Consider the following 22,938-nt stretch of genomic DNA (forward strand, 5'->3'; position numbering starts at 1 on the left):
CCCCCCCACTTCATTTATCTTTTAACACTTCTGGATGTATCAGGTGTTCTTAATATGTCCACCTGGATAAGTAAATGTGGTGGGAACTCGGTAAGATGGTTTTTTCAGTGGTACAGTTAAGCAAGTGACATCCTTCACAATAGTCAGGAAGAACCTGGTTTACCCTTCGCCAGCACAAGCAGAAAGATACATGCTGGATTCTCAGCTTCTCAGAAAATGCCCACTTGGGAATTCCCTGTGCTCAATGGTTAGGATGCAGCACTTTCACTGCTGGGACCTGGGTTTGATCCCTGGTCAGCGAGCTAAGATCCTGCAAGCCTTGCTGCTTGGCCAAAAAAAAAAGAAGGAAAGAAAGAAAGAAAAGAAAATGCCCACTTATTAAAAACGTAAACTAGATGTATAACAGTGACTAAGTGGAATATATGGTTTGTGAAACATTAAGGTGTAAAGTATGAAAGCGGTTAAATTTTTTCTCTGCTTCAAATCTTAACTTTGTTGAAATAACCGTTTAGGAAATTTCAAAAGGACCTTGCCTGTGTTACTTTGTTTTGGTTTCCTTTATTTTCCCTGAGTTAAGTTTAATCCTTGGGGTGGAGTGCTGAAGCTGCAAAGTATAGAAGAAAAAATGGACTTAATGGGCATTCTAGAAGCAGCTGGGGATCCCGGTTCTACCACTTGCTAATTGTGTGATCTTGGGCCAGTTATGTGGCTCAACTTTGGTTTCCTTCAATGTAAAGAGGGAATATCAATACCTACTTTGCAGGATTTTTTTTTTTTTTTTTTTTTTGGCTGCACTGGGTCTTCGTTGCTGTGCACAGGCTTTCTCTAGTTGCGGCGAGCAGGGGCTACTCTTTGTTGCAGTGCACGGGTTTCTCATTGCGGTGGCTTCTCGTTGCGGAGCACGGGCTCTAGGCGCGCGGGCTTCAGTAGTTGTGGCTTGCGGGATCTAGACCGCAGGCTCAGTAGTTGTGGTGCACGGGCTTAGTTGCTCCTCGGCATGTGGGATCTTCCCGGACTGGGGCTTGAACCCGTGTCCCCTGCATTGGCAGACGGATTCTTAACCACTGCGCCACCAGGAAAGTCCCAACTTTGCAGGATTTGATATGATATTTACAAAGCACCTAACATAAAATAAAAATTCAATAAATGGTAGCTACCTTAAGTAGTAATAATTTTTCCACATCGTAAAACAGGGACATTGGGTGTGACAAATCAGCCTTTGTCTTATAATAGTAGCTGAGTAAATATACTTTAAAGGAATGTAACTACTAACTTTGAAAAGTGAATCTCATTTGCTTTGAATCAACCATAATGTGGAAAATTCATGCTGGGTGAGCAGTTAGAACATAGTATTGTTCAGATCATTATCTTGGATTTGAACTTCACATAGCCTTGTTAATTCTGTTTTAGGGCCACAAACTGTATCCCAGACCTCCTCACAACTCTTTTACAAATATATGCTGTTATTCTCAAGTGGAATCAAATGAGAAAATAGTTCAATACAGCTTATAATTAGTGTGTTTATGAGAAAAGATTATGAAAAAAAAGTTCAAGGTTTGTATGTCTTACTGATGACTTAATATTGCCTTTATATTCTAAGCTAATATGTTTACATAGTAAAAACATTACCAAGCAATATTTTAAATTATTTTTATTAGTCCTCTATTTAGTGCCTGTTTTTATAGTAAATTCATTGCTTATGAACAGAACAATGAGTAACTGTCATGTTGAAGACTCAAGAGTGGTTACCTGCAAACAGGTATAACTGGGTAAAAGTACAGGTTTTCCTGCCCACCCACAGTTCTTATTTCTGAAATAACTGCTAATACCTCCTCAAACTGATAGGTATGGGAAACTCAAGGGTAACCAGTGCAGACAGGTTTTTCTCTCCTTGGCAGAAGTTTTAGTTGCTTTGGGCTTCCTTCCTTGTGTCTACCTGGAGAGGACCTTTGGAAGGAATGTTAATCAAGTTTCTGTGCTTATTGACCTAGATGTTTTTGTTTTGCTGGTACGTTGTAATCAATCCAGATCTCCTGTTCAGGGTTAAATAAATGCTTATTGTTTGGTTGGTGGGAAGATTGTCCATCATGGTTTGTGACAGGCTGAATTCAGATTTTGGTGGACACAGGCAATCCCAGAGCATTCAGATTAATTCACATATTCACAGTTCTATATTTTAAGAATGTATCAGTGACCTAGAGTCTTGATGTCATATGTACAGATAGCCAGGGCTCTTTGGTATTGTGGTTCCAGGAACTATTCAGTGTAATTTTAAAGATTTTAATGACTGCTTAACGGTGTTTTGAAGTATTACATGGCTTAAAGTGAAACTATAAACTATCTCCCTTTAAGTTTTAATCTATAAAGATGTCTGGCTAGAAAGGAATTGCACTGTAATTAAATGTGAATGTGTTAAATAAAGACTTATATTCAGTATTTGGATATGTAAACTGTGCTTCCTTGAAGAAGTGATCTTGTCTTAAGCTGCATGCCCAGTGCCTGGCACATGGAGTACTCTCAGTGAATATTTACTGAATGAATGAATGAATGAATGAATAGCTCTGGTCCAGATGTAGAATAATATTGGAAGAGATTTAAATAGAAATGAATAAACCTAGTTGGAAAATTTTATTTTCCTTAGTAACTTGCTGATGTTCTTCCTAATTATAAATAAGCATATACGTATATATATTCTTACATTGTACCAGATTGCCTTCCCTCTAACAATATGAAAATACCTGTTTACCTACAGAATCTGGTTCTCAGCATTTTTTCTTTGAGTTGAATCTCAAATTAGGATGGAAGCATTTATGAATTTTTTTGTATTTGCTGTAAACACTTTATTCCAGTATGGCTTTCCTTTTCATTTACTTAAAAAAATTGTTTTATTGAATTATAGTTATTTACAATGTTGTATTAGTTTCAGGTGTACAGCAAAGTGATTCAGTTATTTATATGTATATATATATATATATGTATATATATATATATATATATATATATATATACATGTATATATATATATATAAAATACTTGGGCTTCCCTGGTGGCGCAGTGGTTAAGAATCCACCTGCCAGTGCAGGGGACACAGGTTCGAGCCCTGGTCTGGGAAGATCCCACATGCCACAGAGCAACTAAGCACGTGCACCACAACTACTGAGCCCACACACCACAACTACTGAAGCCCGCGCACCTAGTGCCTGTGCTCTGCAACAAGAGAAGCTACCACAAATAGGAGCCCGCGCACTGCAACGAAGAGTAGCCCCTGCTCGCCGCAACTAGAGAAAGCCCGTGCACAGCAACGAAGACCTAATGCATACAAAAATAAATAAATATTTTTTAAAATTTTAATAATACTCAAGGAGAAATTTTTCTTTCAGTTTTTAGATAACCCTCTGATAAGAAATCCTAGAACACAATAAATCATCTTGGGACGTATTTCTTGAAGTTTTGTGCTCCTCCTAAAAACCAGACCCTTAAGTAAAAACAAACAAAAACTTGTTTTCAATCGTCCAAAACATTGTCACAGAAAATCTTTGTCATCCCTTATCTCCTTGTTATTTATGTAGCTCAGAAAGCAAGTACCTAACTTCTTGCTACCAAGGCATAATGGTCTCCTTGGATAGTATAGATATGTGGGTGGGTGGGTAAACTGGTAGATTGGTTTAAGAGAACTGGATAATGTGCCCTTAGCATGTTCCAAGATGGGAGAATTTTTAAGGTACTAGAAAATAATCTAATGCAGAAACTTGGTAAATACAGCAATATCAGAAGGGGAGGGGAAAATTGCCATTAATCAGGAAGGATTTTACTTTTTTCACTTCATGTTTTTTTTTCTTGCACTTCTGTCCTGTCTACAAAGTTAGGTCTTTGTACTTTGGAGAAGGAAATTATGAATGCCTGAGAGTATGGTATTTAAATGGAAAATCTGCTTTAGTTTTTCTTAAAACACTACCTTTAGCAGAGCAAAGAATTTTGATAGCTAAGTATATAAGGAAAAAAGAGGTGAATTATGTGCTTGTTAAAGTAATCTAACTACCTCTTTTACCATCTTTGCTGTCCAGTATTACCCAGTATTAACTGTCTTCCTGTTATCCAGCCCTTTTATCCCACAGAGAGGGGAATTGATGAGGATATGTGCATTGTGTTATGTCTGATCACAGTTTGACTAGCATAGTCTGGAAGTGGGTTGTGCAGGATGAGAGCTAGCAGCCTAATTGCTCTCCCTGCATCAGCAGCATCTATAAAGCATCCTGGGAATTGCTCACCCTACGTTCAGAGCAGCTGGTCACATGAGCCTGAATTTTCAGTTCAGTTCATTAGTCAGCCATTTTGGTCAACACCCTGCTTACTGCGCACGACCAATCCTATTAGAACTCAGCATCCCAGCTCCTCTGAGCAGATCCTGGAAGTGATTTCTGCAGTTCAGGATTTTTTTTTTTAAGCTAAATCGAAAATATTGGTTTATTTTTTGTTTGTTTTTTTTTTTCTTTTGTACTTTTTTTTTTCCTGCACAGAGAAGGAGGATTTTTCACTTACTCATACAGAGGCCAGTTTTTCAAAGCCAGCTAAGGTAGCATCGGCTGTGCAGGATTTCAAGCCTCTGGCTCAGCTGAAAAAGAAGGAGGTAGGGAAGGGAAGATAACAAAAGAGAAGCTGGAAGAAGACAAGCATCATCTTATTTTGCTAGGTGGTAGGAGCTGTCTATGAGAAGAGATAGTGTAGAATTGTTTATCTTAACAGTTGGTTCTTAAACCATAAGGTGTGTTTTTTTAACCTCCCCCACCCCATTTCTTGAGAGCTTTGTTGCAGAGCTTTGGATTGGGGGTTTTTGTTGAGGAGGATTTATTTTTGTGGGGTGTGTGTGTGTGTGTGTGTGTGTGTGTTGTGGTCCCAGCTGAGTCATCATGTCGGCTCTGACGCCTCCCACCGATATGCCGACCCCCACCACTGACAAGATCACACAGGCTGCTATGGAGACCATCTACCTTTGCAAATTCCGAGTGTCTATGGATGGAGAATGGCTCTGCCTGCGAGAGCTGGATGACATCTCACTTACACCTGACCCAGAGCCTACCCAGGAAGGTATGGTTAGATCCCATCCACTAGTATCTCACCAGCATCCCCATTGTTACTCGGGCTGGGAGGGTCAGGGAAAGGCAGGAAGAACCCATGCTGTAAACTATTAACAAGCCTGAAAACCTTTCATCCTTACCTACCACCAGCTCCCCTTCTCTACTTTACTGGGAAAAATAATTTTTCCCTGCCCCCTGAGGTATCCTTTCAAAAGATGCTGGTGCTTGTTTAGAGTTCTTTGTCTTGAAGCCTCTAAAAAGAACATTTGAGGTCACTTATCACATCTGACCCTAATCAACAATGAAAAAGCTATTAATTCTGATTAGATGCTAAAATATTATAGAAATTGTAGTGATTCTTAATAAAGATAAAAAAGCATGACCATAATTATAGGGTTGTACATGATATAGTTGAAACGCTCATGAAGGGTGTCCTATCATCAGGATATAATGTTAAACAGGCTATGATATCTAGAAAGTATTTGGTCAAACATTTTTTTCTTTAATAATATAGATTATAAGGTTCGATGAGGAAGCAGTTTTACATTCAGTGCTTATTTAATGAATATGGTGTCTTAAAAAAGCACAATGCCTTAAAAAGGCATGATTGATAAGGTAATTCCTTCCCATGGAACGTATTGGCCATTGCTTTTTATAAGTTATTTGTGGTATCTATGATGACCCATTTGAAATTTCTACTGTCAGTACCTTTGAGACCTTTGTGGTTCTTGACTTGTGACTTTCTCCCAGAACCTTTTCTAAATTGTGAGAGTGTTTCATCTTCTACCCCTAAATTCTCTTAGTACAGTAAGGAAGAGAATTAACATGAGTCATAATTTGAGTCAAATTGTTTTGTATTTTTAGGTAGTGACCTCTTAGCTAGTGTTTATTCTCTACCCTTAAAATAATGAAGACAGAAATGCTCATGTATGAGAATAAATTCTTCATAAAATCTGCCTAACATTTAGACATACTGCAGGATAGAGGGCACAAGGTGAATTGCACTTAGCAATTGGGTTAGGAAAAGTGATTCCTTTCCCTTGACCTAGTGTCATTGCAATCTTATCATGACTCAGATTTCACTCTTTGTGTCTGAAAAGGATTTTATTTTTCCAGTTAGACACTTTTAGAGAGGGTTAACATCATAACACAAAGCATTCATTTGGGTGTGTCTTTAGGGCAATGTTTAAGTAGTTTTTAAGGCCCTTTGCATCTCTTAACAATTGATTTGTCAGCTGGACAGCTTCCTTTGGCTCTAAGTTTCAGAATGTGCACAGGGGTTAGAGGACATCAGCTAGAACTGCATACAATGCCAGTACTGTTCAGAACAGCCTCCAAAGCTTTAAAAATCTTTAGGGAAGAAAAATACATTTTTAGAAGGCTACCAAGAAGTCTTTTAGCAAATGCCTCAATTTGCGTATTTTGTTTTAAAATATATTCATTTTGAGAGTCATGCGATATCAAATATTCCCTTAATTATAAAATTTAGTGTGTCAGTGTCTCAAAATAACTTATAACAAATTTAATAATTTGAATACATATTTGTTTTTTGAGCAAGATTCCTGTGAGTGAACAAAAGTGAGCTGTTTGGTTCACATAAGCATTTGTAGTGGTACTGTTTAAATTCAATATGGAGAAATCTGTGATGGAAAATGTATGAGAGCTGCAACCTAAGCTTAAGTGGCACATCCTTAGATTAAGGGAAACAGACAAATAGGAAGTTCCCAACACCTTAGAGTCAACTATGGAGGGTGTGGAGGAAAATAGAGAAATGCTAACAAATGAATTTTGGAATTCTGCCTTAAATTGGGTAAAAGAAGAAACAATTTCAAATGATTAGCACTAGAAGTAATAAAAGAAAGTCCAGACCCAGGAAAACATCTATAGGTTTAGTGATCTAGGAAACCAGGTAAATAAAATACAGGGATTTTATTTCCTTGCTCCACTGGCTAACTCTGGATGTCTAAACAGTCATTTGAACCAAAGAAATGTCTGCTTTAATATTGATGCTAGTGACAATTGTTAAGTTTAATTTAGCTACTAACCTTTAAGTGGTGATCACCAGGCCAGTGATAATGGGAATCTTACTGTGTTGACAAAATGGAGCACCTGGTGCCCAGGCACAGGAGTATTCATAGAATACTTCAGACATCTGACCGCGCAAATCCTGCATTGGGGCCCTCTGACTCCCACAAGAGAAAAGGGGCAAAAGCATAATGTATCCTCTTAAGAGAATAATATAGACTAACTTTGTGGCCTCAGCACTACAAGCATTGCAGTTTCCAACTTTTGTTTTCTGAAAACAGAGTTCCTTCCTTCACTGTGCTGTCCAAAGTGTAGGCCTGGACCTAGAATTTCTGCCTAGCTTAACTCTTAAATACGTGGGAATAAAAACTCACTTAATTATTTCAGTGCTTATTGGTGGTCAAGGAGGTGACCTTTCTCTCACTTCTTTTAATACACTTTTTTTTGAAAAACCTGGAGCAAATCTCCAAATCTTTAATTGTAAGGAGAAGGTTCAGCAAAGGCTTCATCCAGTAAGTGACACTTGGGCTGGGCTCAACCTTGCGTGATAACTAGACCATCACCAGGCTGACACTGTGGCGGGTAGGGGTTGGAGGGGACATTTCAGACAGTACATAGTGAGCTGGCCAAGCTCGGGTATAACAAGTAGTTAGGACTGGTACCTACCAGATAGTAGGTTAGGAGGATTAAATGAGATACTTAATGTAAAGTGCCCTATAAATTTAGTTATTTGTGTAATAGTTATTCATGGAGCAGTGGTTTGAGCTGCAACAGTTTAAGCCCCATTCTTTATTGCCGTTTTAGTGTGTATTTCTGTTTTTATATCTAACTTTCTGGAGTAGTCTAAACTAATTGTTTACCAGACAGACTAAAGGTTAGTAGCTTGAATTCATATAAACGAGAAAATAATCGGTTAAAACGCAGTTATCAAGAAATACTTCTTTTCCTATTAACCTTCTTTTAAAGAAGAGGAATCTGACATTGAGAGGTGAAACACAGATGATCGGTTTAGTACAGTATAATACACCATCTGGTTATAAAGACAGCTATAAGCTTTGAATTATTTTTTTGACTTAGAAAATTTCCTTCTCAAATACAGATAATAAGAGGCAGACTACGAAGAAATGATACATTGAGCAGGCACACTGAGGAGAGAATCTCTGCTCAAGTCTTTGATTTTAGTGTTACTATAGAGAACTGTATGTGATGGCAGACTTCAGACATGCTGTTACTGTGTAACTATGCAGTTTTCCCCTGGTAGTTGCATTTTGGTTTAGTGTTCATTAGACTATCTGGCACTTATACTGTAATGTATAAAGAGATAGCTTATATGTAACATCTGTGAGTGTAGTAATGATACTGCACCACATGCAAGGAGTGTGTTTTGGTCTGTCAGTTGGTCAGAAATATTTATTGGGCATCCCTTCATGCAAAGTCCAGTTCTAGAGACTAAGAAATAGGTGGCCCTTGCCCTCAATGAATTCACAGTCAAGGAAAAGAGATGAAACAAAGATGTCAGAGGCTGCTGTAAAACAAGTGTGAACTACTTAGTTGCTAAAGGACAATCCTGTTTCTTAGGAACTGGACATGGAATTCAAAGCCAGGTAACACTTAGAGTGACCACACTTCCCAAAGGACAGTATGGGTGTAGATTTGGGATCAGGTTTTTCCATTCAGTAGGGAATACGCTACTGATATAACAAGCAAGGAAAAATCCCCTGAAGATGAAATGGAAAATGTTTGTTATCTGGTGACTGTGGAAAGTGTCTGGTGCTGAGATAACTCCATTGATATTTACTAACGTACTCTTACTCATTAATATCACTGCACACTAGTAAAACCCCATCCTGCTTGGGACCTGCATATGTTTTAATGAAAAAAGTGCCTGTCTCAGTGGGCATTTTGTCAGGGGAAGCCAAATGGCTGTTTACCAAAAAACTTCATAGCATGAATTCACTACAGTCTAGTGCAGGGCTTCTAAATCTGGGAACCATGATTCAAAAAATTATATATAAAATTTTACATTTGTGCTTTTTTTTTCCTAGGGCAAAAATCCTTAGGGTCTGTTAGAACCCCCAAAGAAAAAAAGCAGTGTTTGAAAAACACAGTTGTTATCATAAGATCAGAATTTATGCTCCACACTATGCTAGGTCCTGAGGTACAGCACAGTGAATAAGCCCGCTCCTCCGTATTTTCTGAGCTTATTGACAAGTGGGTAGTAGGGTAGTTCAACAAGTAAAATGGCAATCACTGTAGTACCTTGGTACAGAGCCAATGTATGACATATATATGTATGAAATTATATAAACCAGATTTAAGGCATCTGGCTATTGTAGTTTTCTGCTATGATTAAACAAATAGTGCTGTATGTGTTAGGCCATAGAAGAGGGATTTCTGTGCTCCGTTCCACAACAGAAGCTTAATTTTGTCTTTCATTTTAGTTTCCGCAACTACCAGGATCTAATTATGTCACATCCAGATTCCTACACCTACTTTTAGCTTTTCTCCAAACCATTTCTCTTCCTATACTGATTCATTCTTTATAAAATTGCCAAATGAGTCTTCAAGAAAGTAAACTTTTCATTCTTGTACATGAGCCTGTTTCAGGCAGCCTTTATATTGAATGTAGAATATTCCTGAAAAGGTGGTAGTGGTGGTGGTGGTGTAGCAAGAAGAGATGCTATGTTTTATTGAGCAGCTACTTTGTGCCAGGAACTGTTTCCTCTAAGTAATATATATGTATTATCTCATTTAATCCTTACAAAAACCCTTTGAGCCTAGGTACTGTTATCCCCATTTTACAAATTGACAGATTCAGAGATGTAGTAAGTGTTGGAGCCTCCATCCAACCCACATGCAGCTCACCTACACCGCAATTCAGTGAGTGTACGTCCAACAATAGACCTGTGTGTCATAAAGAACATCTTCCTCCCAGTCTCTGGTGACATATTTCCAGTAATTTTGTACACAATTGAACGTGGCATTGACCAGCTTTTGTCCAGTGAGCATCCAAATGAGGCCAAAAGCATGCCAATTGGGGCAGGCTTGGTGATTGCCATCAATTAAATTGGATACCTTAGCATGTTACCCACTTGGGTTTTTTTTTCCTCTTTCCACCCGTTTTTATAAAGCCCATAAAAATATTTACATAGTTGTGCAGATGCTGCGAAACAGTAAAAATGGCACACTGCTGAAACTGACCTGGTGGGCAGGCAGCACCTTTATGTGCTAAGTTTAAAATGTTTCTCAAGTAGATGTGCAAAATGACGTGGAAAGCTGTTTGTGGTAGCAGTAATGTTCATGATTATGGATTGTCTGAAACAGTAACGACGTTGAATCCTTATTCTTTAGCTAACTATTCCCATGCCCTTCTTTTGGGTAATTTTACTTATCAAATGTTTTTTCAAACTCCTTTTCAATGCTTACCTATTTCAATCAGGCTGTGATTCTGCACTTTGCCAAAACCCTGATTATTCTTGTTGTTATACTATTCCCGCTTTAGATTCTCCGTGCTGACATTAAATTAGGAAAGGGTTCATCAATGAACCTTTTCCAACAAGTCCAATATCCTTCATCTCCTGAATCGTTGGATACTGTCTGTGTCACTTGACTGAATGCACTTTAAATCATTCTCCAGTGATTTATTTTAACCTATGTGATTCGTACTTTATGAGATTATACAGAAAGTTCTTTAGGGTAAAACTTTTCTTTTGCATCCTTCAGAAGGCCTTATATTACTGTGTACTGTTTATTGTAGCTGTCTAACACACTTTAGGTGAACTCATTAATGCCTCATAACCCCAGAAAATAATCATTCTTAAAAGAAAAGTTTATTGGAATACCTTCCCTCCATTACACATAACTTATGTTTCTGGGTATTTTAAATTTTAAAAAATCATTTATCTCATATTATAAACTCATTGTATCTTATTTCAAAAATGGAAGTTTAGGGCTTCCCTGGTGGCGCAGTGGTTGAGAGTCCGCCTGCCGATGCAGGGGACACGGGTTTGTGCCCCGGTCCGGGAAGATCCCACATGCCGTGGAGCGGCTGGGCCCGTGACCCATGGCCGCTGAGCCTGCGCGTCTGGAGCCTGTGCTCCGCTACGGGAGAGGCCACAACAGTGAGAGACCCGCGTACCCCCCCCAAAAAAAATGGAAGTTTAGTACAACAAATAATTTGTTGTTGTTGTTTAAAATATCTGTGAATAATATTCAGTGCTGATGAAAGTGTGGGAAGGCTCAGATAGGGCTCTGCTAGTAGGATATATATTGGTACAGCCTTTTTGGAAATCACTTTATCAGTGTGAATCAAGAGCCTTGAAAAATTAAGTTCCAGTTGTTTTACCAGATATCTATCCTAAGGAGATAATCAGAGATAAAGGCAAAATATATAGGTATATATATTTATCACTGTATTATGATTTATAGTAGCAAAACTTTAATTGCAACTTAAATAACCTAATAGGAAAATTGTTCAATAAATTGTAGAGCATCAGTACAACAAACACTAATAATGGTGTTGTGGAAGAATATTTAATGGCAGGGAGTATTTTTTAAAATATAGTAAGTTTTATGGGCTTCCTTGTGGCGCAGTGGTTAAGAATTAGCCTGCCAATGTAGGGGACACGGGTTCGTGCCCCGGTCCGGGAAGATCCCACATGCCGCGGAGCGGCTAGGCCCGTGAGCCATGGCCGCTGAGCCTGCGCGTCCAGAGCCTGTGCTCCGCAACGGAAGAGGCTGCAACAGTGAGAGGCCCACATACCGCAAAAAATAAATAAATAAAATATAGTAAGTTTTAAAAGCTGTCTCCCAAGCCACATATACACTGTGGTCACAGGTTTTTTTGCTGCGTTGGGTCTTAGTTGCCACAATTTGATTTAAATATAGGTACACGTACACACAAGTGAAAGGAAATGTACCAAAAATGTAAAAAAGTGGTTTTCTCTGGATAGTGGAACTACAGATGATTTTTATAGTCTTCATACTTCATTATGTCTTCCAAATATTCTACAAGAGGATATATTACTATAATCAGGAAACAATGTTATTTTTTTCTTTAAAGAAAAAAGCTTAATGAAAACTGTAGATGTGCAGTCATCCATCTTTCTAACTCAGAGTTAAGTACCTTCCATGACAGAGTTTCCAACAGCCATGAATAGGAGAAATAGCCTAAAAGTGGAGCTACTGGGCTTCCCTGGTGGTGCAGTGGTTGAGAGTCCTCCTGCCGATGCGGTGGACACGGGTTCGTGCCCCGGTCCGGGAAGATCCCACATGCCGCGGAGCGGCTGGGCCCGTGAGCCATGGCTGCTGAGCCTGCGCGGCCAGAGCCTGTGCTCCTCAACGGGAAAGGCCACAACAGTGAGAGGCCCTCATACCGGAAAAAAAAAAAAAAAAAAAAGTGGAGCTACTGCTTTAGATTCAATTTCCACTATAATTTTTTAATATTTCTAGTAAACATCTTGAGTTTTTCCAGGTCACAGGTCAGGGTTTATTTTTTGGCTTGCTTTGTTTTCAGAGCTGTCTAAATGCTGCATGCTGTGCACAGGGGTGACCCACAGCATTTAGACTTAGGTGCATTTAGTACAGCATTTGATTTATTCCTTTCCTGTGTTCAGAAAATAAAACCTGAGTTGTTAGGATTCTCTGTTTTACAGAATCGTGTTCTTTGCTTTCGCTCTGGCACTCCTCCTTTTGTAATCTGCCCTCAGTGAGATTATTGGAATATCTGTTGCCACCAACCCAGTTAGCCTCATAGTCAGGTTCTCTTGAGTTGTGATTATGTGTGCACAAGGCAGTCTTCGTGAACTTCTCAAAGTGAAGAGGTTATAGCTTTTACTACCATCTCAGAAACCTACCAGACAAAGTTCTTTGGACAAGGTTCATCCCTTCTTGTTGTTCTGCTCTGGGAGTAGTCTGGCTAGTCACCTTTACAAGGTAAGTTTTACCCACTTGCCTCTGAGATTTTATAAAATCCTAAATCTGGGAGAGAAGTATCAGCAGAGTTCCATTTGTACCTCAATCTGTAATGAAACCATAGAAGAGCTACATGTTTCCTCTGAGCTGACTGTAATGTGCTCTCCCTAAAATCAGCTTTCTCCTTCTGATTTCAGGCCTGCTTTCAATTTCTTCCCAACTCCCTAGTACTCCTGTCACTGGAGTCTGCTTTAGTGCCCTGTCATTAATCACAGTGCCTTACTACTGTCTTTCCTCTTTATTGGTGAGCTTTTTCTGGACCGTTTTTGAACGGAGCTTTTACTTTAATTTGTGACTTTCTTAGTGTAGTTCACATTAACTCTTCTTTGGGTTATCAGCGCCTAGTGCCAGAAGGTTATTTGTCCTAAGCTAATCATGGACATCTTTATCATTTTCCAGAGGTACATGCTGTACCAGATTAGATAACTAATACTCAGTGATGGATCTCAGATTGGAATTCAAGCTGTTGGATTCCCAAGCCTGGGTACCTGTGAGACCTGGCTAGGAAGAGAGCAAGGCTGTCACTTGAGAGCGCCCACAGTATTCTCTGCGCTTCAGTGTGGTTCTGTATTATTTCGGGTTTGTTGGTTGTGCCCCTTTTTTGGGAAGGTGGAGAGTATAATGGGGCATGATTTTCCTTTGCTGTTGTTCTAACCCCACTGGGACTGCTAAAAAGTACTTTTGAGTACAGGGAAGTAAATACTAAAATTCATTCCCTTGCAGTTTTTTTGTATTTGAACTTTGCCAGAGAACAAATAGATGAATTTGATGAGCTTAGAAACACATGTGTAGAGGGACAGTGAAACCTACTTATTGTCAAATGACCCCTGAGTATTTATTTTTCATCATAATTAAATTTCCCCCAATAAAAAATATTATATCAGCATATTGAAAATACTGGGGTTCTCTTAGAAAAATATATTTAGAATTATATATATATATATATATGAATTTTAGTGAAAACAACTTTATTTTTAAAGTTGTATAATATACTCGCATTTAAGAGTCACAGAATACAGACAAGTGAAAATATATAAAACAGTAGAATTCACCTAAAATTCTAGGACCTATCAGTAACCACTGGTAAGGTCTAGCAACCTGATTCTCTTTTTTAATATATACATATGTGGTTCGTTTACAAACTCGCACAATTTTATGCATGTAAGGTCATCACATACCTGTCTTGTGTGACCTGCCGTTCTTCTCTCCACTTCAGTAAATAGAAATCTCTACTGCCTCATTTAATGCCTTCACTTGTTTGGATGTGCCATGATTTCTTTACTCCCTTATTATAGATATTTAGGTTATTTCAAAATTAGGCTACCCCAAACAGTTTTGGTACATCATTATGTTTATAAATTGAACACTTTTCAGTTGAACAATTTCATTTTTAGAAGTGGAATTTCTGGGTCAAATAGTAATATATTTTACTTTTTTTATACACATTTCCAAGCTGCAATAAACATTAAAAAAAATTTAATGCCATGGTGTCATGAATTTTCATATTGGCTGCTTCTTTGCAACTCATTTTTATCTTTTCCCTCTGCAGTTGGTTGTGGTTTCCCACACTATTAAAATCTGAACTTTCAAAGGAAACAGTTGTGGGGTTTTAGGACAGTTGATTCAGCAGCTGCAAACTGCATGATAATGTTTTATCTGGTTTTTTGGGGGGGGGGGCGTTCTTTGAGCTAGTGACAATGTCCTAGCAGAAGAGAATGAGTTTTACTGTTGATTGTACAGTGAGAAATTTCACACTTCTCTAAGATTGCTATGGTTTACTTTCTACAATGAAAAGGCTGCTGGAATTTCTTTTTTCTTTCTCCAAGAGCTGTAAAACTTAGGGTATGTATGAGATGTACTCTGTGTTATCTGAGAATTTCACAGTGTCCTCTTTTATGGGTAGCAGCTACCCAGTTGAGGTCCAGTTAGTCAGAGACGTTATTTTCTGCCATTGCAGCCATTCAGGCAAGAGGGCAAAGGGTCTCCTGATGCAGTGGAGGCCCCTTTTTTTCATCCCCTCACTCCCCGTCAGGCCCTGTGTCACCTAGCTGCTCACCTGACTTAGGAATCTGTTTTATCTAATACCAGTCCCTTTTTACCTTGTGTCATAGTTACATAGTTCTCCTCAAGGGCAGTGTCTGTGGATATTTCATCTTTGTCTTTTCTGTACAGATTAACTGTCCTAACTGCCTTAGTAAAGCCCTGTGCTCCCCGTTTGTGCTCAGCGAATATTAAACGGCTCAAATGTTGATAACTATTGGAAAAACCTGCATTCCTCCTCTTGTGTCTCTCTTTTACTTTCACACAGAACACTTCACTTCCGACACTTCTTGTCACCAAATGTGTGGGATTTTTCCCAATACCAAGCAATTCCGTGACACCAGCTGGGTGTCCCACAATTTATCTCCTTTCTGACTCTGTCTACCTGGAGATAACATCAGATCCCACAGATCAAAGGCTCAGACCCTCAAGACTGTTCCCTCCCAGCCCACAACCATAACACTTCAGCTGCCAAATGCAAGTTGTAGGGCCCCAGATCACCCACCACTTCTCTCTGGCTGGGCTACAAATCACAGATTCCCATGACCTCTCTCTTATATTCAGTTATTTGCTAAAGAGCTCACAGAACTCAGGGAAACACTTAACTTACGTTTGCCAGTTTATTAGAGGATATGATAAAGGAAAGAGATGCACAGCCAGATGAAGGGATACGTAGGGTGAGGTCTGGGAGGGCCCAGAGCGCAGGAGCTTCTGTCCCTGTCTAGTTGGAATGCATCACCCTCCCCGTGTGTGAATGTGTTCACCAACCTGAAAGCTTTCAAACCCCATACTATTGGGATTTTAAGGAGCCTTCCTCACATGGATAAGACCAATTATTAACTCCATTTTCAGCCCCTCTCGTCTCTTCAGAGAGGTGGGGGAGTGTTGCTGATAATTCCAAGCTTCTAATGATGGGAACCAGATCCCATTCAGGAGCCACCCAGAGTCACCTGATTAGAACAAAAGATGCTCCTACTGTTCTTAGCACTCAGGAATTTATATGGTTTCAGGAGGCCTCTGTCAGGGACTTGGCATGAAAACCAAAGATATATTTCTTATTATAAATCACAGTGTCACAGTAACTGTTTGTTTGTTTGTTTTTTTGTGGTACGCAGGCCTCTCGCTGTTGTGGCCTCTCCCATTGCGGAGCACAGGCTCCGGATGCGCAGGCTCAGCGGCCATGGCTCACAGGCCCAACTGCTCCACGGCACGTGGGATCTTCCCGGACCGGGGCACGAGCCCGTGTCCCCTGCATCGGCAGGCGGACTCTCAACCACTGCGCCACCAGGGAAGCCCCACAGTAACTTAATATTACCTTTTCCAGGACCATTTGTATTTCTTTGCAGATATTTTTGTTTTTTATTATACTTTGAGGAGAAGATAGACCTTGGCCTAAATTACTGGTTTATTATAGCAGGACCTCTTAGCATTTTTTTAAGTTAGCTTGATAGTTCCTCTGCTAATATTTATTATTAGGTTACCAACCTAATTATGTTATTGTTTAACAGTGTCTCAGCTGCTGAATTTGTCCTTGGTCTACTTACATTGACTTATGTTCTTTCTCTGTGTTTAATAGTTAGTTTAGTTTGTTTGTTTGTTTTCCCAATCCCATTCCCTCTATTTCCTTTGAATAATTATGGCAAATATACTTAGAGGACTCCAGTTTGTAGCCAAATCAAAATACAGGGCACATATTGGTTTCTTGTAAATGTAAAGTTGACATTGAGTACCTGTGATTTGCTAAGTACTTTAAATTAATTAACATTTACTTTCACAACAGTCCTTCAGAGTTATTTGTGATCAGTGGTTGGGGCTTCAGGAAGGCTGTCCCCTCAAGAAACTCTCAAGAAACTCTAGTAAACTTTTAAAAAGTAACACTCTAAATCAAAGACACCTAGCCTCAAGGAGACAGTGTAACTTGGTTGCTTTTGTCTCTAAACTTGACTGCAACTCCCTTGTCTATAGTAATAATACTCCTGAAGAAAGAACTTATCGAGAAGAAGAGAGATCTCACAAGCCTGGGTACATAAACAATGGAGAGGAACTTTGAGTCTATTCCAGTGCTTCTCAGGAGGGATGGAGCTTCAGCTCTCCCTCATGGAGAGAAAAAAGAAGTAGCTATGCAGGGTCCAGTGTCAAAGCTAGGCCCTCTTTTACCAGACCACACTGCATCATCATTGAGTCACCACATACCATAAGAACAACTATTTTACAGTACCACCTAATTAAATATTTCCAGAGCTAAGTAAATTAGTCTCCATGTTTAGCCAGGAAATGGTTCAGTGAACCTCAAATAACCTATGCTTCCTAATTCAGGGCCTTTGTATAGTTCCAGCCTGACTCTTATCTATTGACTTTAAAAGATGTCTTTGTTCATATGCATCTTAAAAATAAGATGATAGAGTCTGTTAGGAGCAGCATTTTTAACTGCTTTAAATCCAAGCGTTTAGAGTGGAGTGGTGGTCCTGACATTGCATTGGTCTCATGGCACCACACCCTGTGACAATCCACTTGGCATTATAAGGTATGCACTCCTTTCCTTATGAGTCAGTGTTTTGAGTGAACTGAGGCTGTCTGTTTAGCCAGAGTAACTTTGGAAGCTCCCCTTTACCATTCACTTTAATATTTATAGTGCACACCTGGCACAATTCTGATTGCTACAGCTCTGCACTATGCATTATCTAGAGCAAAATTTTAATCCAGACCTATCTTTTGTATCAACCAGCAAGGCTTTAGATTATGCTTCTTTGCAACTTGTGAATATGTATTATGATACAAATTAAAGGTAATATAGTTTTTTAGACCAGGCGAGACATGCTCAAGTCAACAAAGTATTATCCCTAGAGAAAGGAAATGTTCTGGGAAAGAGAAGAGTTGGTCATGCTGCCACCCACCTCTTTGATTCATGTATTACATACTTTTGTTTTTATTGTTGTTGTTTTAATAAGTTGAACATATTCCAGAGGGCACAATTTAAAAAAATCTTTTATAAATCCTTCTTTGGGGGTTATAAAAGAGCAGTATGGTATCCATTCTTTATTACAATAAAACTGTGAGCATGCCAAGGTAAAGTGGGTAACAAGTTTAAAAGGAGAAAACATACCTTTTACCTTTCTGGGGAGGAGGGCTCTTTTAAATTGATTCCATCACTCTGACACTCATAATTTTAAATGTTGTTTTAGAAACAAAACAAAATATGTCTGGTTGGAACAGAAAAGTGCTCTAGGTGGCCCATGCCAAGGGGAAAATCAGAGAGATCCCTTGTACCCACACCCATTTCCAACTAGAAAATCACTTTCCTGAGCTCTTCTTTGCACAAATCTTGGAGTTTCTTTATATTTTGCTTTAATAGAGTAGACTTTTATTAGGTGACAAATGTAGTTTTTAGTTAAAGAAATGAAGAATAAAATAGGAAGTCACCTTACGGATTTTCACAAGGTCACATGGCAAGTCTGTATGGCAAACTAACATGATCGTTAAAAGAATATTCTTATGAATCTATAGTCCTACATAATATAAATCTGTAGCATATTATATTTTCAGAGGATTATACTTGAAAATCATATATGCAAATATATATATGATGCCTTTTAACACAAATTCATTGTAAAATAATAATACTGTGCTTTTTCTGTATGAGATACTTTCTAAGTGTTCTAGACATAAATCCAAAAAAAAGCTCTTAAAGCCAAAAGCATTTTTCATAAATTTGCCTGAACTCACTTGATGCTAAAACATGACCTGAATTTACTTCAGGCTATTTATAGTCTTTATCCTGTTTAATCTGAATATCCATATGTGTCCTGCAGAAATGCTGATGTGCTTGCTTGTGAAGTGCTGTCTCAGGCCCTGCTGGTTCTACATGTTGGCCTCAGTATATGCCGTTTTACCTTTCTAAAAAAAATAAAATTCTGCCTTTCAGAATGCATTTGGCCAGAAAATATTCAGCTAAAATATTTTGGACCTGTATTTACTCTTTTTACTCCTTGCAGCAGGGCTGTAAGATAGGTACTCCTCTTGTCCATGGTTTATAGATGAGGAAACTGACTGAGGAAAAACAGATGAAGTACCTGGACCAAGGTCATACAAACAGTAAGGGGTGGAGCTGGGACGTGAGCCCGGGTGTTCCAGCTCCTGAGTCTGTTCTCGGAACTATCATATTCTCCTACCTCTGTTTATAAAGTGACTTGCTTGGGATGTTGACAGAAGTTAGGAATTTAATCCTGGTTCTCTGAGCTGTACTCCTGTGCTTGGTTTTCTAAGTCATTGACTTCTAAACTTTTGAATTGGGGAACAGTACAAGTGTAATAGGGTATAGGTACTTGCATTCTTTTTATATTACCTTTTATATTACTTTTTATATTGCCTGTCTTTGTGTCTGACCTAACCGATAATCTTTATATATGTAATTTTCAAAAAAGTTCCATTTTAATCACATATCACTTTACTAGATCCCCATCTGCTTCCCTGTTTTCTGAATTTAAATTTTAACTTTTTATATATTTGTGGGGTTTTTTGCACGTCTTTACAGGATAACTAAACATATATTTCACATTAGAATGAATGCTTACATTCCACTTGAAAATCACTATGCCACGTGAGAACCAAAGTTGACCAGTTTAATTACAGTGATAATATAATGAACTAGTGAGTAGGACAAATGATAAATTGTTTTTCTGGATCATTACCCCCAAGTTATTGCTTCAGACCCTATGCTGGCTTCCATGATAAATTTTTCAAGAAAGAGGGCTTGTCATGGACAAAGTATTCTTTGCCCATTTTCTCATTTCTGTTATGCTTCATCCTCTGAGAACTTACCTTTATTTGTATTTGCATATTTACACATATAAAATTCACATGATTTGGTGAGTTTAATTATGAATATTGCAGTTGTGTATAATACCATGGTTTCAGAGTTACTGAAGGATGAACCTAATCCATTTTTTAAAAAATTTCTATAGGTTCTCAAAATTCATTTCAGAACAGATAATGATCTTACAGCTTTAAGACACTATTAGAAGACGCTATAATAAAGTATCTATTATATTTGTAATCATGACATCTGTGTCCTTTTGTCTCACATGGAATATTCTGTATACAAGAACACTGAGTTTATAGTAAGAGGGGAGAGAGAGTACTATACTTTTAACTGAATAAACATCAGTCTTTATTGAATTATAAGTGATTTATCTTCAAAACAGCAACTTTTCCTTTATTTTTGTTTGAGGGAAGGAGAGCTGTTTGGGTGGAAGGCTCGGGAAAGGTATTTAGGGTATTCTTTGGTTGTTTTAGGAAAAGTCACTAGTTTTGCATCATGATATTTGGCCTGAGTCTGAAAAACATTCCACATGTTTTTTTAGCTTTACTGAAGGGATCAAAAGAAATACTGAATGAGGTCAGTGTTGTGTACGCTAGAATACAGAGTCTCATCTTGATTTTCAGTGGGAAAAAAAGTCTGTTATTTACGGGATATACAGATCCCATAGAAGATCTGTGAAATTAGAAGCCTTGAAATTATTAATCTTAGCTTTGAGACCTATTTAATAGTCATAGTTGATATTTCTGCTCGGTTAGTGTCACATTCCTCTTTGGGTATGTTCCCAGCGCTTTTCACCGCTAATCTCTGAGTTAAGCCCAAAGAGTTCTAGGCATCTCCCTTTCAGTTATCCCTTTTGAAACCTTGTTTTTAACAACACTTTTCTTTCTTGGCTTGCATGACATTTTATCTTTCTTTTCCTTTCTTTTTGCTGTTTGCAAAGACTCTTGGGAGGATTTGACAGATTTGGTGGAGCAAATGCGCGATGATACAGAAGGTGCGTGCCACACCAACATCTTTCAGTTTTCTTTTTCTTTTTTTTTTTTTTAATCTTCTAACCACCTTTTGATTGTTTTCCATAAGAGGAAGTGTCCGCTTTAGGTTTTATTTCCCATGACTGTAACTGGAGCAGTAAGCGTATTCGCCAGATTTTCCATGCAGGTACTTCGTACAGGATTAGGTTTTCAGAGTCTTGCATTTAAAAATCTTTATCTTTCTGGTTCCAAGTAAAGTGGGATTAATATATGTTTATGCTGTTCCTTTAAGATAATAATATGTTCAAAGGGGACTTTATTTCAAGATTATATCATTTTTCTATGGCTGTTTTTTCATGTGTTAGGAAGATGTAAATTTTTTATCATTCATGAAAAGAAATATATATATCTATATGTATTACCATGAACAAGCAGTTTAAAAACAAACAGATCCCAGGAACTTCAAGTACCTGGAATGTTGCTCTGATTTGTAGATTTCCCAGAACATTAAGTCATTTTGAGCTTGGTCATGTAATAGCATTCCTTTCTGGTGGAATTACCTTGAAAAGTAGCACATGTGTTCAAATGCATGAAGGTTCCCCAAACCAATAATTATTTCTTCTATAATTGGCACCTAACTTTAGGGATCTCAAGGTGATTCACACATTTTATAATAAAGATAGAAAAATTGAAGTTTGGCTCCACTTTATCATTTTACATTCTCCCACTTTGGCTGGGCACCTACAAGTCCCCCAGCTTCAGTGTACGCTCTCCTAGCACACGCACTCCCACCACTCTGTCCACACTGGCCTTTTCACTGACTGCATGAGCTGACCTCAGCCTCCTCTCCTGCGTTGTTCCTGTGACATCCCACCCGGAGCATTTACTTCCCTTCTCCCTACCCCTGTGCCCCCTACATCCCCATTTAGTCTCGATGAGAGCTCTGTGAAGCGCTCCCTGACAGCTTTGGCCCAGTTCATTTCTCCATTCATTCAAATCCTGCAGAACTTGGAGCCTAAGGCTTTTTACTTGTTCTCTAATTCTTGTGTGTTTACATTCCTAGTTAAAGTGTAAAATCCTTGAGAGCAGAGATTGTCTTAAACTTCTTGGTATTCGTATCAGACTTCGGACAGTATTGTCCTCCGTAGATTTGGTCACACCAGACAAAAAACTAAGGCAGTTTTCTCTCTCCAGTGATGCCCAATAGTTTCTTCTTCAGCGCTTTACTTTGAATGAGTAAATTATCCTGAGTTTCATCTCATTTCCTATAGTCAAACTGTCTTTTTATTCCATCTTTGATTCTACTTTTAATATAATTAGTTACATGTATTTTGATGAAAAGGCAGATCAGTATTGTCTAGTTGATTGACAGTTCATAGACAAGAAAAAAAAGAGGACAGTGTTGATTCATTCAGTGAGTACTGATGTTAGCTGACATTATCATTATTATTATTATTTACCAGGCACTAGATAGGTTTAAGGTTGTGATTCCTTTAATAGACTACATACTAAAGAAAAATGCTGCGTATAGGCCAACAAATCTGTGCCGTTCTTAGAAACTTCTTCCCTATGACTTAGCCCTGGCAAAATTCTATTTCTTTGATACAAGGTACTACTGCAAGAATCAAGCCTACTATAAGAGTCAGCCTCCTCCTTTTCATTTCTTTTTGCTGGAATTTTTGTGAATGATTGTCATAGGTGAAATCAAAAAGGGAAACCCCCAGAAGATGTGTGAATTTTTTTTATTATAGTATAGTTGAATTACAGTGTTGTATTAATTACTGCTGTACAGCGAAGTGACTCACTTATACACTTATATACATTCTTTTTCATATTCTTTTCCATTATGGTTAATCACAGTATATTGAACATAATTCCCTGTGCTATACAGTAGGACCTTGTTGTTTATCCATTCTATATATACCCATTTGCATCCGCTAATCCCAAACTCCCACTCCATTCCTCCCCACACCCCCTCCCCATTGGCAACCACCAGACTGCTCTCTATGTCCCTGATTCTGTTTCTGTTTCATA

The 22,938-nt window shown here is 38.4% G+C and overlaps 1 protein-coding gene across 10 annotated transcripts in view; it reads left to right on the forward strand.

Moving 5' to 3' along the window:
- RUFY3 (RUN and FYVE domain containing 3) overlaps window positions 1–22,938 on the forward strand; it is an 89,073-nt gene that overhangs the window by 11,320 nt on the left and 54,815 nt on the right. Inside the window, exon 1 of one of the 10 annotated variants that reach the window (XM_022599335.3) lies at window positions 3,030–5,086. The exons of 8 other annotated variants lie outside the window; for them this stretch is intronic. In XM_022599335.3, coding sequence (XP_022455043.1) covers window positions 4,909–5,086 — 178 coding nt within the window. In that variant the 5' untranslated portion in view covers window positions 3,030–4,908. Of the gene's footprint in view, window positions 1–3,029; window positions 5,087–22,938 lie in introns of those variants that run through there. One more of the 10 variants, XM_022599331.2, reaches the window with a different exon arrangement.

Source organism: Delphinapterus leucas, chromosome 5 (genome assembly GCF_059928025.1).
Source record: "Delphinapterus leucas isolate spDelLeu-1000000601 "Yukka" chromosome 5, BTC_Dleu_Yukka2, whole genome shotgun sequence".
NCBI classification, from domain to species: domain Eukaryota; kingdom Metazoa; phylum Chordata; class Mammalia; order Artiodactyla; family Monodontidae; genus Delphinapterus; species Delphinapterus leucas.